Source organism: Aquarana catesbeiana, linkage group LG11 (genome assembly GCF_042186555.1).
Source record: "Aquarana catesbeiana isolate 2022-GZ linkage group LG11, ASM4218655v1, whole genome shotgun sequence".
Classification (NCBI taxonomy): domain Eukaryota; kingdom Metazoa; phylum Chordata; class Amphibia; order Anura; family Ranidae; genus Aquarana; species Aquarana catesbeiana.
In genome coordinates this window covers 98,399,246-98,415,071 of record NC_133334.1, presented here as the reverse complement: position 1 = coordinate 98,415,071, position 15,826 = coordinate 98,399,246, and the positions used below count along the sequence as shown (strand labels likewise).

The window sequence follows — 15,826 nt, the reverse complement described above, 5'->3', positions numbered from 1 at the left end:
AACTGTCCCAAAAACCCAAGGCAAGCAGCATAGCCGCTTCCCTATCCGGGTACCTACTTAAGAAAGGCTGCATCCTTTCCCCCCCTCACCGGAGTCATCCCTTTTGTGAGCAGGCTCGCCGATACGCCTCCCTCTCTTGAAGCACCGGGACAATGTATGGGCTCCCCCACACCCTGAACACTCGTGTTAAAATCTGCAAGACCCCCCGAACTTACAGGAGCTCTCGTTGTACTGCCAACACACCCCCCATTTTTTTCCGGCTGGCAGGCCTGAGGAAGGTGTACCCCCGGCCCCCCCTGAAGTTGGGGCCCTCGCCGACGACATAAGCCGCATCCACAGGCTAATGTCTTTATGATCCCAGCGAAGAAACGGACGGACCGCCCTGCGCTGTCTAAACTGTTCATCATACCTCAGCCAAGCTGAACCCCCATACACCCTGTGTGCCTCCCCAATGGCATCCATATAACAGAACAACGCTGAACAATGTTCGGGGTTCCTCTCACCAATGACACCCCAGCCAGAGTCAGCCCCCCGTCATCCCCTGCGGCTATGCTCTCTGTGGGTGCCCATGGGGCCACTTGGGGGGGCTGCCCCTGCCCCCCTCAAAATGGCCCACCAAAGCCCGGAGGCCCCCAACAAATCCCACAGCTGCACCTCTGACCTCGAACTGGCGGGCCCACTGCGTACTGGCTGTACGCGGTAGAGGGACAGCTGCCCTTGATGCACCCCCTTTTCCTACCCCTAACAAATCACTCAAAGCATCTGACAGAGAAACAGTGGTAACATTAGTGGACTTACCAGGCTGGCCGGGAGCACCCCCAACAGCCGCCGTGCTTGCCTCCCTCGCCAGCTCTTGTCCCTGTGGCTCCTCCTCCTTCGACACCTCCCCTTCCGACCTCTCATCCTGGACCGGGACCGGTGGCATTGTTAGCCCCCTAGGTGAAGAGGTCCTGGAGGCTGTAAAATCCCTCTGCTGTGGGGCCCATCTCGCCCCCGAAGCTCCACCCCTGCCGTGGTTCCGCGCAGGCCTTCGCATGCTGGGCCCTGGCCAGCCTGTTCTCTCCAGACTCCGCCATTTTGTCCCGCTTCCTGCTGCCCGTGTAGGCCATGCCCACCTGAGGCGTTGCCGGCTTTGTCCGTTAACGGCCCGTTGGCCGTGCCTGCTAATCTCCCCCGACAAGCCTCCCCCTAGGAGCAGCTAAGGCAGTGGGGGAGGCCAATTGTACCATAGTCCCGTGACTCACGGCGGGGAAGCAGCGCCATAATGGCCTGTGGCCCTGCTTATCGAGCTGGACCGGCATGTAGTTAGCCCGGGCCCCGCTGCGGCGGTCTGCTGGCTTCATTTTGCTGGTGGAGCGGATCGGTCCCCCAGAGGTCTCCTGGGATGGTGCACAGGCCTAGATGCAGGCCCTGGGGAAAAACGTGCCGGAGGCTGAGACCTCCGCGCGCGGGGACGCCTCACCTCCCTGCGCTGACCCGCTCACCTGGTCCTCTATCAGGGCCACGACCTGGCTGTGCAGCCATTCCGGTCCCCTGCTTGCCGCCGCCTCCCACAACCAAGCCAGTATAAAATCGATCTCAGCCATGTTGGAGGAGCAGTGAGAGAAAAATTGCCTCCTCCTTTCTCTTTCCTCAGCTTACTATCCCCCAGCCTGGCCCTGCCTCTATCTTAAATACCACCACTCCCCCACGTACTTTCCTCTCTATCCCCTCCCCTCTCAGCACTTTACCTATTAACCCTTGTTGTCTCCCCTTAATACACTGTCATGCCCGGCCCTGCACTACTTTTCTTTCCTCTTTCTCCGTTCCGGGCCTCACTTTTCCAGAGCAACAAAGAACATGAAAGCTATTCCCCATTATATCTTATGTAATTGCTCAAACTGCAGGTTCACTGCATTTTAAGGGTCCATGTACTAGTTTCCTTGGCATTTTCTTCTGCTGGAAAAATCTCAAAAAATGCATTCCAGAAGGGTTTTTTTCTGCCTCTAAATGCTGAGCTTAAAATATGCCTCTGAACATCCTAATGTTCATGGACACAGAAGATACCATTGAGCTGATTCTACATGCAAAAGCCCAGTGTGCATGGACTCTAAAAAGTCCTGCGTGGTGCATCTTTGGTGCAACTTTTCAAAAGCGCAACAGAAAGGCACCTTTCATTGTAAGTCAATGAAAACTCATCAAAAACGCTCTAAGCCTGGGTTCACACTGATGCGGGTTAGAAATCATGCGAGTTCAGCTGAACTCGCACGATTTCTAACCGGCAATGCAGTCCGACTTCGGGGACGATTTGACAGACGTATGTGCGGGTTCATGCACAGATGTCTATTCAAATTGCCCCCGAAGTTGCCAAAAGTAGTACAGGAACTACTTTTGGGAATTCGAATGGTGCTATTGCGGGCAATAGCTGCCGACACGTCAAATCACATGCCAAAGTGGCCCAATGTGAACGTGGGCTAAAAGCACATCAGTGGGAAAGAGCTTGCACGGATAAATGATTAATATTTGATTGATAATGTTGGGTTTGCCTTAATCAATCAATAAGCGAGCAAAAATCTGTTTTTTTTAACAGGTGTTGGTAGCAAATACAGAGGTAAGACAAAGCTTATCTTGAATGATAATTCTTTATAAGATCTTGTCTTTCAAGAAAATGTTTACTTTGCCAATGTGGCCAAACTGTGGCCAAATTTGAACAATTAAACTCACTAGTGCATAATCAGTCAACAAAAACTTTTGTTGATTTTTGACAGGTCTGAATTCTAACTTTGCATCAGTTGCTTAGGCCGAATAATTTGGGGCAAGAAACAGTGGGGTTATTTACTAAAACTAGAGTGCAAAATCAGGTGCAACTCTGCATGGAAACCAGTCAACATCCAGGTTTTATTGCCAAACCTAAAATTAGAAGCTGTTTGGCTACCATTCACAGCTGCATGGATTCTGAGTGCACCCGTTTTAGTAGATCTACCCCAATGAGGAGTCTAAAATAGTTGATGGAGTGGATTATAAAAAGTATCTGTGTGTTTATATGTTTGGGAATGAAAAGATTCACTTTATAAAAGTGGGGATATTGTTATAATATATAAATATAATAAATATTCTGTCCCAAGTGGAGAGGCTTCTCCAACCCAGCCTGCAGGAGGGCCACCATATTTCCTCTGACTATTAACCTGTACAAGATTAATTTTACACCTTTCCATCCATTCCAGAAGGGATGCTTTATTGTCCCTATTCAGAGAATTAATCCAAGCCTCGCTCTCAGCGTTCATCACGTTGTCCATCATTAGAGAATGGTCTGCTCTTTCCATGGGATCAGAGGCTGAATTGAGCCCTTTTCCATGCTCTGGCCATGAAAAGTAGACAAATACCACAGTCTCCTCCAGGGGTCATAATCAGTGGTTAGGAGGCTTGCCCCTAGTCTCCCCCTAAAGCCTCTGTCCCAGTTTGGTCTGTCACAAAAAATATTAATATTAGCCAAATGTGTTTCTATCTGGGCATATTTAGGCCCAGATAAATTAGCAAAAAGGAGAGGTGGATGGGACTTTATATGAAGAATGCATCCAGGGAGACAACACAACAAGAATGAGTCTGGCAGTTACCTAATATAATAGAACTATGAACGTTGCATGAAAGCATTGCATAACGACAATTCGCAATCAATAGTATATTTGTATATAAAATGTGGTAATTGGTAGCAATAAAACAACATAATATAATATAAATAATAAGATAATATATTAGCACAATTAGTTCATACTTCAAACATTATAAAGAACCAAATTCACTGAAGCATGTCTTCATAGTAAATAACAGTAACCCTGATTGATTGGTACAATCCAATTGGCATATGAGGTAGTTAATAGCAGTAATGCAAGATATAAGCGAGGGGGCATCTATTGGATCGACACGTTTCCTGGCAACTGCCACTCTTCAGGAGCAGGTATGAGGTAGATTTCTATAAATATTGAAACATATATTTTAATTGTAAAAAAAATTGTATAGTAGGTCTTTATATAGGGAGAGGAGGGGAAAAAAAAAAACTATTTCCCAAAACTACTTACAGATATGCCTATGAATCTGGGTGCAGGCATGAAGGGCTGGAGGCCGACTGGAAGAACATCAGCCCCGGGAGCTGAGGTGAACTGACCTGAAATACAACAATGGAAATCCAGTGGGAGACAGTAGTCCCCGGGGATGAGCCCCCATAGATTTTAAAATTTGTATCGTCCACGTATATGTAACCATCTATAAAAAAGGTATATAGTAAAATGTGAACTGTAGCATGGAAATATACAATAAGGGACTAATAAGAAGGAATATAATAGTGGAGGGACCGATCAGTGGTAGAGATCTAAAACAAGGTGTGGGATAGGTGCAGGGTGATTGGGATGACAAGGTATGCCCCAATTGTGATAGCAAAATAAATAATGAATAGGATTACAGACCAAACCCCAACGCTGAGGGGTTGAACCAAAAACAGAGGCACATAAAAATAAATTAGCAATAGTGGTAGGAACCCCCTTCCCAGTAATAAGTCTCTTAGTATCTGATATCTTGCTTGAACAAAGTTCAACAGGTTCAAGTAAATAAAGCAAAACACGTGTGCAATGTTAATAAAACCCACAGTATGCAGTGACTTCAAAAACACCACGTGATCCGCCACCTTCCAATATATGCTCTCACCTTCCTTTCAGACCTATTCACATGTCCCAATACGCTATAATTACAGGATAATACGGGGAGTACAGGATAAGACCCCTGTAAGGGGAAGGCATATTGAGACCTGTAAATAGGTAAGGAAAGAAAATCGCTCCATTCCCCCATCAACGCTGACTAAATCCTTCCTGCTGAGGTTTATCTGCTGTCAGAATACAATGATTACTACCGGCAGCAGTAATCATACAAAAGAACAGCCTAGTTATACTGAAGTTCGTCAATGAATCAGCTTCAGTACAACCAGCCTGCCCATAGATGGATCAAAATTTATCTAGTTTCTGCTGAGCTGGCCAAATTTCGATCCATCTATGGCCAGCTTTAGTCTGTCACATCACACTAATGCCCCGTACACACGGTCGGACTTTGTTCGGACATTCCGACAACAAAATCCTAGGATTTTTTCCAAGGGATGTTGGCTCAAACTTGTCTTGCATACACACGGTCACACAAAGTTGTCGGAAAATCCGATCGTTCTAAACGCGGTGATGTAAAACACGTACGTCGGGACTATAAACGAGGCAGTGGCCAATAGCTTTCATCTCTTTATTTATTCTGAGCATGCGTGGCACTTTGTCCGTCGCATTTGTGTACACACGATCGGAATTTCCGACAACGGATTTTGTTGTCGGAAAATTTTATATCCTGCTCTCAAACTTTGTGTGTCGGAAAATCCGATGGAAAATGTGTGATGGAGCCTACACACGGTCGGAATTTCCGACAACAAGGTCCTATCACACATTTTCCGTCGGAAAATCCGACCGTGTGTACGGGGCATAAAGGAAATTATTAAAGCGCTTGTTAGCCCCCCAAAGAAAAACATATCCTGTTCCCTTAAAGCATGTTATACAGCACAGTGCTTGTGCTGTGTCATTTGGACCCCCGTATACCCTAAAAAACCTGGTTGATCCTGTCTGGCTATACCCTCCCCTCGATCCATCTATGGCCAGCTTTAGTCTGTTACATCACACTAAAGGAAACTTATTAAGGTTCTGTGGTGGGAGAGGAGGCACAAAGTTTAACCTTCTTAGCAAAAGTCAGGACTTGTATAACTGATGGATCTGGGTTACAGGTCTGCCAAGGCACACATCTAAAACAACATGCAGCTATCTGTAGGTGCTATTAATCCACACTAGCAGTTTAGAAACTGTATTTTCATGATAGATTTAATTTTAAAGATAGAGTAATAGATAATACATCCTTGACATTTTCTGTGCCAGGGTTGTTTTATATTATTAATATGATATGATATGAGTCCAGGTACATAAAATCCAATATTTACAGTATGAGACATGCACATAATCCATAATTTATTCTGTAGAACTGTAGCAATGACATTCCAGTGACTCTAAAAGCAAATGTTTTACTTTTTAAAAATAGCAAATGTCATACTTAACTGCTCTGTGTAATGGTTTTGCACAGAGCAGCCCTGATCCTGAGCCCTGATTTCAAGCTGCTTGCTATGGGGGCAATCGCGCATGCCCACTCCCAAGCCTCCATAAGACACACAGAGCGCAGCTCGGCTCCACCCCCTGCTCCTTCCTCACTGGCGGTGATTGACAGCAGCATGAGGCAATGGCTCCCATTGCTGTGTCTGAACCAAATATTATTATTATTGTTATTACACAGGAGTTATATAGCGCTGACAGTTTACGCAGCGCTTTATAACTTGAGGGTAGACAGTACAGATACTGTACCCTTTAATACAGTAGGAATCAAAAGGCCCTGCTCCTTAGAGCTTACAATCTAAGAGGGAGGGTCAAAAGATACAAGAGGTAATAACTGTGGGGGATGTGCTGATGGAGAAAATAAATGTACAGTTGTTAGGTGGAGGCCAGATAGGCTTCTCTGAAGACATGAGTTTTCAGGGATCGTCTGAAAGTAGACAAAGTAGGAGATAGTCAGACAGATTGGGGTAGAGCATTCCAGGGGATGGGAGAAGCTCTGAAGAAGTCCTGGAGGTGAGCATGGGATAAGGTGACAAGGGAGCTAGAGAGCAGAAGGTCCTGGGAGGACTGAAGAGGACGATTTGGTTGGTATTTTGAGACCAACCAATGAGGAGACCAATGAGGAGAGAGAGCCTCTGCTCTCATGCATATCTCTGGATTGAGATCGGGATCACGTAAGTATTTAGGGGGTCTGTGGGGGGGAGGGGGGGGCTCCTTGCAGAAGTTTTTTTTGCCTTAAGGTAGAAAAAACATTCTGCCTTTAGAACCACTTCAATTACAGAAGCCAATGCTCAAGTTTTTGATGCTTTAGTTTAACAAATGAATTTAATAATTTTGTTATATAATATGTAACCTGTTTCAGGTCCTGTTATGTCTGTACACAAAAAGGAAAAAACAGTGGTAAAACAAAAAATATCTCCAGTAGGTAAGTGTTTTACTGGAACGCCTAGCATTTTCTTCTGCTTGAAAAATCTCAAAAATGCAATTCAGAAGGTTTTTTTTCTGCCTCTAAATGCTAAGTTTAAAATATGCCTCTGAACATCCTAATGTACATAGACACATAAGATAACAGTGAGCTCAGTGGCGGCTGGTGCTCCATTTTTTTAGGGGGGGGGTGCGGCAAACAAACCCCCCCCCCGCATGCCAGGTCTGAACTTACCCCATCCAGGTCGCGGGCTGCTTCAGCTGCTTCCCTGGCTTCGGAGGCTTCCCCTGCTTCTCCTCCCGGCCAATCCGGTCTTAAGACCCGCTTCCAGATTGCCCATGAGGAGAAGCAGGAAGACAATAGCTTATGTTAATTCTCTAATGTCAGAAGTGGGTGGGTTTGGAACGCAGTGTTCTGTGCCCCGAACCCAACCTTTTTTAAGCCAATTAAAGCCTCAAGTTCTAATCATGTGCTTCAAAAAAAAAAAAGCTTGTAAAAATCCATGCGTCCGGTGCCCCGCATGGAGAATAGGGACCAGCGCATAGAGATTAGGGGGGCCGACGCCCCTGCATCCCCTTATGGACTGGCCGCTGCTGATTAAGCTGCTTCTACAGGCAAAACCCAAAACTCCTGTAGAAGCAGTATTTTTTAAGCCCAGTGTGCATGGACCCTAAAAAGTCCTGCGTGCTGCATCTTTGGTGCAACTTTTCAAAAACGCAACAAAAAGGCACCTTTCATTGTATGATGGTCTACAAGATTAACACACCCACACTTGAAGTCCCACCACTGTACCAGGAATAATATAATTGAAATGAAGAAAGCTGCCACTTTAAATTAAACAAATATTACCCTGTACTTTAAAGTAAATAGTGGCACTATGCCTAACCACTTCAGCCTCGGAAGAATTTACCCCCTTCCTGATCAGAGCACTTTTTGTTGCCTTAACTGACAATTGCGCGGTCATGCGACGTGGCTCCCAAACAAAATTGACGTCTTTTTTTCCCCACAAATAGAGCTTTCTTTTGGTCGTATTTCTCTGTGTTCTCGCCTCTGTGTTTTTTATTTTTTGCGCTATAAAAAAAAAAAAACGACAATTTTGAAAAAAACGCATTTTTTTTTACTTTTAGCTATAATAAATATCCCCAAAAAATATTAAAAAAAAAACATTTTTTTTCCCTCAGTTTAGGCCGATACGTATTCTTCTACATATTTTTGGTAAAAAAAAATCGCAATAAGTGTTTATTGATCGTTTTGCACAAAAGTTATAGCGTTTACAAAATAGGGGATAGTTTCATGGCATTTTTATTATTAATTTTATTTTTACTAGTAATGGCGGCGATCAGCGATTTTTATCATGACTACGACATAATGGCGGACACATCGGACATTTTTTTTTTTTTTTTTATTGCCACTTCAGTCGACCTTTTCGAGGGGCTTAAATCAACTTTGCAGTTCATTTTTCTTTAATCTCCCTCTCGGTGTCTCATCATCGTAGCACTTTGCCATATCAAAAAATTATTTATCTGTTACATGACACCTCCCATAGAGAATTAAACAGGCCCGAAAACCATTTCAGAACTCCTCTCATCTTATTTTCTCTTCCCACCCTTTCCCTCCCTCCCTGCCCCAACCCATCCCTTTCCCCTTCTCTTCAAGGTCCATTCCTCTTCTACTCTCCTTCTCTAATCTAAGGATTTCAGTTCTTTAGCATAACTCCAGTTTTTTTAATTTTTTTCCAACTCTCCCACACATCTAAGTTCCCGCTACTTGTTTCGTCTACCGTGTTCGCCAGAGTCTCCATATTATATGTTTCCTCTACTGCATCGATCCACTCCCATGTCTCTGGGCTCTCCCTCCTCTGCCAACTCTTCGGTACCAATCTCTTTGCAGCGTTTAAAAGGTGAGGAACCAATGACCGCTTATATTTATTTATATCTCCTTCTCCCCCATGAAACAGAACCACCCAAGGGTCTTCTATCACCTCTATTTCCGTAATGTTCTTAATTAGAGCGAGAATCTTCTTCCAGAAAATTTTTATTTTAGGACAATTCCACCAAAGGTGTCCCATTGTTCCTACTTCTTGGCAGCCCCGCCAACAGAGTGCCGACCCATTTTTCTGGTATTTACTTATAATCTCTGGAGTTAAATAACTTCTACATATGCATTTATAATTCATTTCTGCCATTCGTACGTCTATTGCTGAGTCAAAGATCATTTTCAAATGATCATCGGACATTTTTGACACATTTTTGGGACCATTCATTGTCATTTATACAGCAATCAGTGCTATACAAATGCACTGATTCCTGTGTAAATGACACTGGCAGTGAAGGGGTTAACCACTAGGGGGCAGTGTAAGGGTTAAGTTATTCCTGGGGAGTGTTTCTAACTGTGGGGGGTGTGGCTACGTGTGACTCGTCAGTGATCTCTGCTCCCGATCACAGGCAAAACGGGGAGATGCTTGTTTACATTATCTCCCCATTCGTCCTCTCCGTGAGGTGATCACGGGTATCCCCACGGCGATCGAGTCTGCGGGACCCGCGACCCAACTCATGGAGCTCCCGGCCAGTGCGCACGCAATGGTACAGCTGCAAATTTAAAGGGACGTACGGGTACGCCCATTTGCCCAGCCGTGCCATTCTGCCGACGTACATCGTGTGCGCCGGTCGGGAACGGCTAAACAATATACACCCAGTAACAAGTGTTGGTCACTATAACAATAGTCAACAATAGTCAACAACTGTTGTTGACAACAGTCCATAAATAGGCCATAATGTCTCAATAAAGGTTAAATAGGAATTGTGGTCCTCCAAATCTTCCACCACACCGCGTGAATTTAGTGATTCCACTCCCTTTTAGAAACGCACTCACCAAACGAAGGTGCCTTGCACTCTCATGCTCGGCAAATAAGTATCAACCCTCACAGGGTCAAATCATCTAAAGATATCCAATCATGTATAAGATGTCATATCTTCTCCACATAAAATAAAATAAAGTGATCGGATAGGGCAGTAATGTTATTATAAATTTATTCAATAAAAATGAAACCTTCAAACATCGTACTCACATGAAATCAATCAAATAACAGCATGTAATATCCACTTGCCACAGCAAGAACTGGCATATTGTGGTCACAGCAGACCCAACGTGTGTATCCTGTATCTCACCCATACGAGGTCATCAACCTCGGAGCGTCACTTCCGGTATAGTGTCAAACGTCACAACTAGTTGCCTCACAGCCATGCTCTGACGCATTTCATCATCACAAATCATTTATGGATACTCATACACGATTGGATATTGTTACGAGATATCGTGCAAGGCACCTTCGTTTGGTGAGTGCATTTCTAAAAGGGAGTGGAGTCACTAAATGCACGTGGTGGAAGATTTGGAGGACCACAATTCCTATTTAACCTTTATTGAGCCATTATGGCCTATTTATGGACCGTTTAATCACGGATTATTATTGTATTCACTATTGTTATAGTGACCAACACTTATCAGTGGGTGTATATTGTTTAGGCATAGCGCCACTATTTACTTTAAAGTACAGGGTAAAAACGGTTTACCTTTCATTGTAAGTCAATGGAAACGCATCAAAAGTGCTCTAAAAGCACATAAGTTTAAAAGCGTTCTAAGCTGCACATAAGCGCATCAAAAGTGCATCAGTGTGAAAGGGCTCATAAGGATAAATTATTAATAATATTGGGTTTGCCTTAATCAATCAGTAAGGGAGCAAAAATCTGTGTTTTTTTTGTTTTTTTTTTACAGGTGTTGGTATCAACTACAGAGGTAAGACAAAGCTTATCTTGAACGGTAACTCTGTATAAGATGTTATCTTTAAAGAAAATGTTTACTTTGCCAATGTGGCCAAACTGTGGCCAAATTTTAACAACTAAACTCACTAGTGCATAAGCAGTGAACAAAAGTGTTTTCTAGTTTATACTGAGACCTGGTTATTGACCCATTGGGTTTACTGAAAGCCAGGCAGTCAATCAAAGTCCATATTGTATGTCAAAGGCTCCTCTGCTGTTCCTGTGACATTCACATATCACTGCTCTCAGCATATAGTCAGTGGCCATGGGAGATATGGAGATGAGAGCTTAGCTGTTAATTTTTGACAGGTCTTAATTCTAACTTTGCATTAGCTGCTTAGGCTGAATAATTTGGGGAAAGAAACAGTGGGGTTATTTACTAAAACTAGAGAGTGCAAAATCTGGTGCAACTGCATAGAAACCAATGAACATCCAGGTTTTATTGCCAAAGCTTAATTGAAAAAGCTTAAATTGGAAGCTGTTAAGCTACCATGCACAGCTGCATGGATTCTGAGTGCACCAGTTTTAGTAAATCTACCCCAATGAGTCCAAAATAGTTGATGGAGTGGATTATAAAAAGTATCTTGTGTTTACATGTTTGGGAATGAAAAGATTCACTTTATAGAGGTGTTAGAAAGTTTTAACTTTTTACTACAAGCAGGGCAGGACTTAGGGTGGTGGGGGCCCCTGGGCTTGAGTCACTTTTGGGCCCTACCTTCTATACATTACTTTAAATAGAACAAAATGATGCATACACAAGCTATGTATTAGAGCTACACAATTCAGGATAAACTGAGAATAAAAATAGAGATCACGATTCTGAACAAACAACTAAACAAAATTACATAATTGATGTAACTGACAGATGGCACTGATGTCAGATGGCACTGATACGTGGCACTGATGACACGTGGCACTGATGACACATGGCATTGATGACACATGGCACTGATGACAGATGGCACTAATACGTGGCACTGATGACACGTGACAATGATGACAGATGGCATTAATATGTGGCACTGACACGTGGCACTGATGACACATAGCACTAATATGTGGCACTGATGACAGATAGCACTAATACGTGACACTGATGACAGATGACACTAATACGTGGCACTGATGACAGATGGCACTAATACGTGGCACTGATGACACGTGACACTGATAACAGATGGCACGTGACACTGACAGGTATAGAAATTTTAAGTAGAACTCCAGCATGCATTTTTTTCCCCTCTTTATTGCCCCCCCCTTACCCCCAAAGCCCCCATCTTTAAAAAATAAACATATGCAAACCTTTTAATATTTTAACAGCAGTCTTCCTGCTGGTTTAGTTACATCATGGGAGCTTCCCCAGTTTTTTGCTGGCAGCAGGGGGCAGGCATCACTTCTGGACTGAGTGGCATTTATGTAAAAATGTGTGAGAGCTGCTCAGTCCAGAAGTATGCATCCCTAGGGGCAGTGGTGTCGTTAGGGGGTGGCTTTTGAGGCTAGAGCCCCGAATCTGGGGCCCATAGCCCCGAGTCCAGGGCCGGCCCTATCATAAGAGAGTGTTGCAGGCAGAGTGTGAGAGCGAGTCTCCTCCCTACTCTGCCCATATCATCACGTTCTCACACAAGCTCCTCCTGAGCTGGGGAGGTGGCAGGAGAGTGCAGATCATGAAGGAGGGGGAGGGGGGAAACTCTGTACTACCCTAGCCTGTCTTCTGTATACCCAGCCTCTCTGCATACACCAGCCTCTGTATATCCAGACCCTCTGTATTCCCAGCCTCACTGTATACCCTAGTCTATCTTTTATGTACCCTAGCCTCTCTGTATACCCTAGCCTGTCTTCTGTATATCCTAGCCTGTCTTCTGTATACACTAGCCTCTCTGTATACACTAGCCTCTCTGTATACACTAGCCTCTCCGTATACACTAGCCTCTCCGTATACCCTAGCCTCTCCATATACCCTACCCAGTCTTCTGTATACACTAGCCTCTCTGTATACACTAGCCTCTCTTCTATATACCCTAGACTCTCTGTATGTGATAATCTGCATCTGGTGGCAGGTGATGTGACAATTGACAATCTGCATCTTGTGGTAGGTAACAAGCTCCCTGGTGACCCAGATGTAAGGGGGGGGGAGCTTTGGGGACCCTGATGTAATGATAATATAGATAGATAGATAGATAGATAGATAGATAGATAGATAGATAGATCTATATATAGATAGATAGATAGATATATCTATATATATAGATAGATATATATATAGATATATATATATCTATATATATATATATACATACACACACACGTGTACTATATGCATGTATATGCCTGCCCGAGCGTATGACTTTCTTTACTTCGCTGCTATGGTCTCTAGCCCCAGATCTTTTGTAAACCTAGCAACGCCCCTGCCTAGGGGACATGTAAACAGCCAGTTGGGCTCACATGTAATGGGCAGAATAAAATGACTGTTGTTCTGCCCAAAGAGGACCAGTGGCACAGGATAACTGGGGGCAGAGCTGGAATGTGGATAGGGTAAATAAAACTTGACAATATTTTTTTATTATGGGGGATGGGGGCACAAAATGTGTGTTAGAAAATAACTCCAGGCTGTCAGTATGACAATCAGAATTTTCCAATAAATCCAGCCACAGAGTTGTTGGAGAGGAGATTAGATGAGGTTTGTCAGGGCATCTGTGATATGCCCCAGATCCACAACTGTTTCAAAAATGAAGATAACAATAAAAATACCTGGTATAGTCTTTGCGAGAGCTGTACTTGCCAGTGGCATGTATATATATATATATATATATATATATATATATATATATATATATATATATATATATAGTATCTCACAAAAGTGAGTACATCCCTCACATTCATATTTTATCATATCATTTCATGTGACAACTGCAAAAATGACACTTTGCTACAATCTAAAGTAGTGAGTGTACAGCTTGTATAACAGTGTAAATTTACTGTCCCTTCAAAATAACTCAACTCACAGCAATTAATGTCTAAACTGCTGGCAACAGAAGTGAGTACACCCCTAAGTGAAAATGTTCCAATTGTGCCCAATTAGCCATTTTCACTCCCCGGTGTCATATGACTTATTAGTGTTACAAGGTCTCAGCTGTGAATGGGGAGCAGGTGTGTTAAATTAAATTATATATATATATATATATATATACATATATATATATATATATATATATATATATATATATATATATATATATATATATATATATATATATATATATATATGTATATAGATAGATAGATATATAGATAGATAGATATTTATATATCTATAGATATTTATAGATCTATAGATCTATAGATAGATAGATAGATAGATAGATAGATAGATAGATAGATAGATAGATAGATAGATAGATAGATAGATAGATAGATAGATAGATAGATAGATAGATAGATAGATAGACACAGTATAGATTAAAAAAAACCTCAACATATGGACAGATTATCATCTTTTCTCCTAGTCTCTTAGTTACTTCTTGTTAGTTTCAGCATAGAGAAACAAAGTGGTAATACATTGAGGTTGTTGGGAGAACACATAGAAGAAAACAAGTTCACAATGATCAAATGATCAAATCGTAGATTTCGATATGATCCATAAAGCATTCTTTATTGATAATAAACTTCAGCAGCTAACTCCAAAGTTTTTTTTTTATGTGGTGCACTTTTTTTGATGTAATTTGATGTAAGAATGCCTGTATAAAATATAGTCTATTTCAGGTGCTTTTAAGTCAAAGCCAAAACCAGCACCTGCAAGTAAGTAATTTACAAGTACTGTTTTTGTGCAAATCTATTTTTATACCAGTGCTGCTTTTACTAAAATATGGGTTGCTTACTAAAAGTGGAAGTAAACCCTTCTATCGATTTCAGCCAAAGATAGCTGCCACCTTGGCCTCTTTTTAACCCCTTTGTGCCTAAGGGTAAATCAAATCTTAATGCCTAAGCACAATTTTGCAACTTTGACATGTGCTTGTAAAACTGTATATATCATCACAACTACTTTGTACATCCAGATGGATTATACTGCATTTTTTTTCAGGACAAATTGGGCTTTCATTTGGTGGTAAATAGTAATGTATATCTCCTGATTTTTGTATTTATTTTTTTTCATTATCAAAGGTAAACTGGCCCAAAATAGTAACAAAAAAAAAAAAAATTTTTTTTTTATTTTAGCTATAATATCTTGCTACTACCATAACCTTCCACCAAAAAACAACCCAAATTAAATTCTCCAGCCTCTAACAATTGCAGCAATACCACATATGTGTATGTTAGGTTGTTGTTTGTACCCATAGCACAGCCCAAAAACAATAGTGCGCATTTTGCTTTTTTTTACGTTACCTAAAACACACTGACACTGATACTAATTTAAAAATAGAAGAAAAGTAAAAATCCTGTCCAAAAAAAAAAATATGGACCCTGACCTTGACCCGAACACCCAGCCTTGATCCAAGTATTTTTTTTTTGTATTGTTTTATTTTTTTTTTTATTATTATTATTATTATTATTATTTTATTTTTATTTATTTTTTTACACACTTTTTAAATTTTTTTACTTTGCAGGGAGAGAGAGAGATACGATTTATCTCTCTCCTCCATTCACAGAGAGAAAACACAGGGGCGGGCTTCACAGTGACTGATTACTGGATTACTCTAATAGCCAATCAGAAGCTATCACAGCTATTAAGTGACCTAGAATTGTTAGTTCTGGGTCCCGATCGTTAGTACGGGGCCCGGGCCACTCTGTGAGGTGCACTTCCAGCACAAAGGAAAATATACAGCCCCACGGAACAAAAGCCCAGTACAGTGGGGCCGCATACTGTATTTGTGTTAGGTCGGCGTGAAGGGATTTATCGTCAACTGCCATAATGCTGCACATGTGATCAGTTA

The 15,826-nt window shown here is 42.3% G+C and overlaps 1 protein-coding gene across 5 annotated transcripts in view; it reads left to right on the top strand.

Moving 5' to 3' along the window:
* The window catches only part of LOC141112209 (mucin-5AC-like), a 251,901-nt gene that overhangs the window by 35,854 nt on the left and 200,221 nt on the right, over positions 1-15,826 (top strand). For 3 of the 5 annotated variants that reach the window (XM_073604808.1, XM_073604806.1, XM_073604804.1), the window contains exons 3-6: positions 2,570-2,590; positions 7,018-7,080; positions 10,852-10,872; positions 14,658-14,693. In XM_073604808.1, coding sequence (XP_073460909.1) covers positions 2,570-2,590; positions 7,018-7,080; positions 10,852-10,872; positions 14,658-14,693 — 141 coding nt within the window. The remainder of the gene's footprint in view (positions 1-2,569; positions 2,591-7,017; positions 7,081-10,851; positions 10,873-14,657; positions 14,694-15,826) is intronic. The other 2 variants (XM_073604807.1, XM_073604809.1) reach the window with 2 other exon arrangements.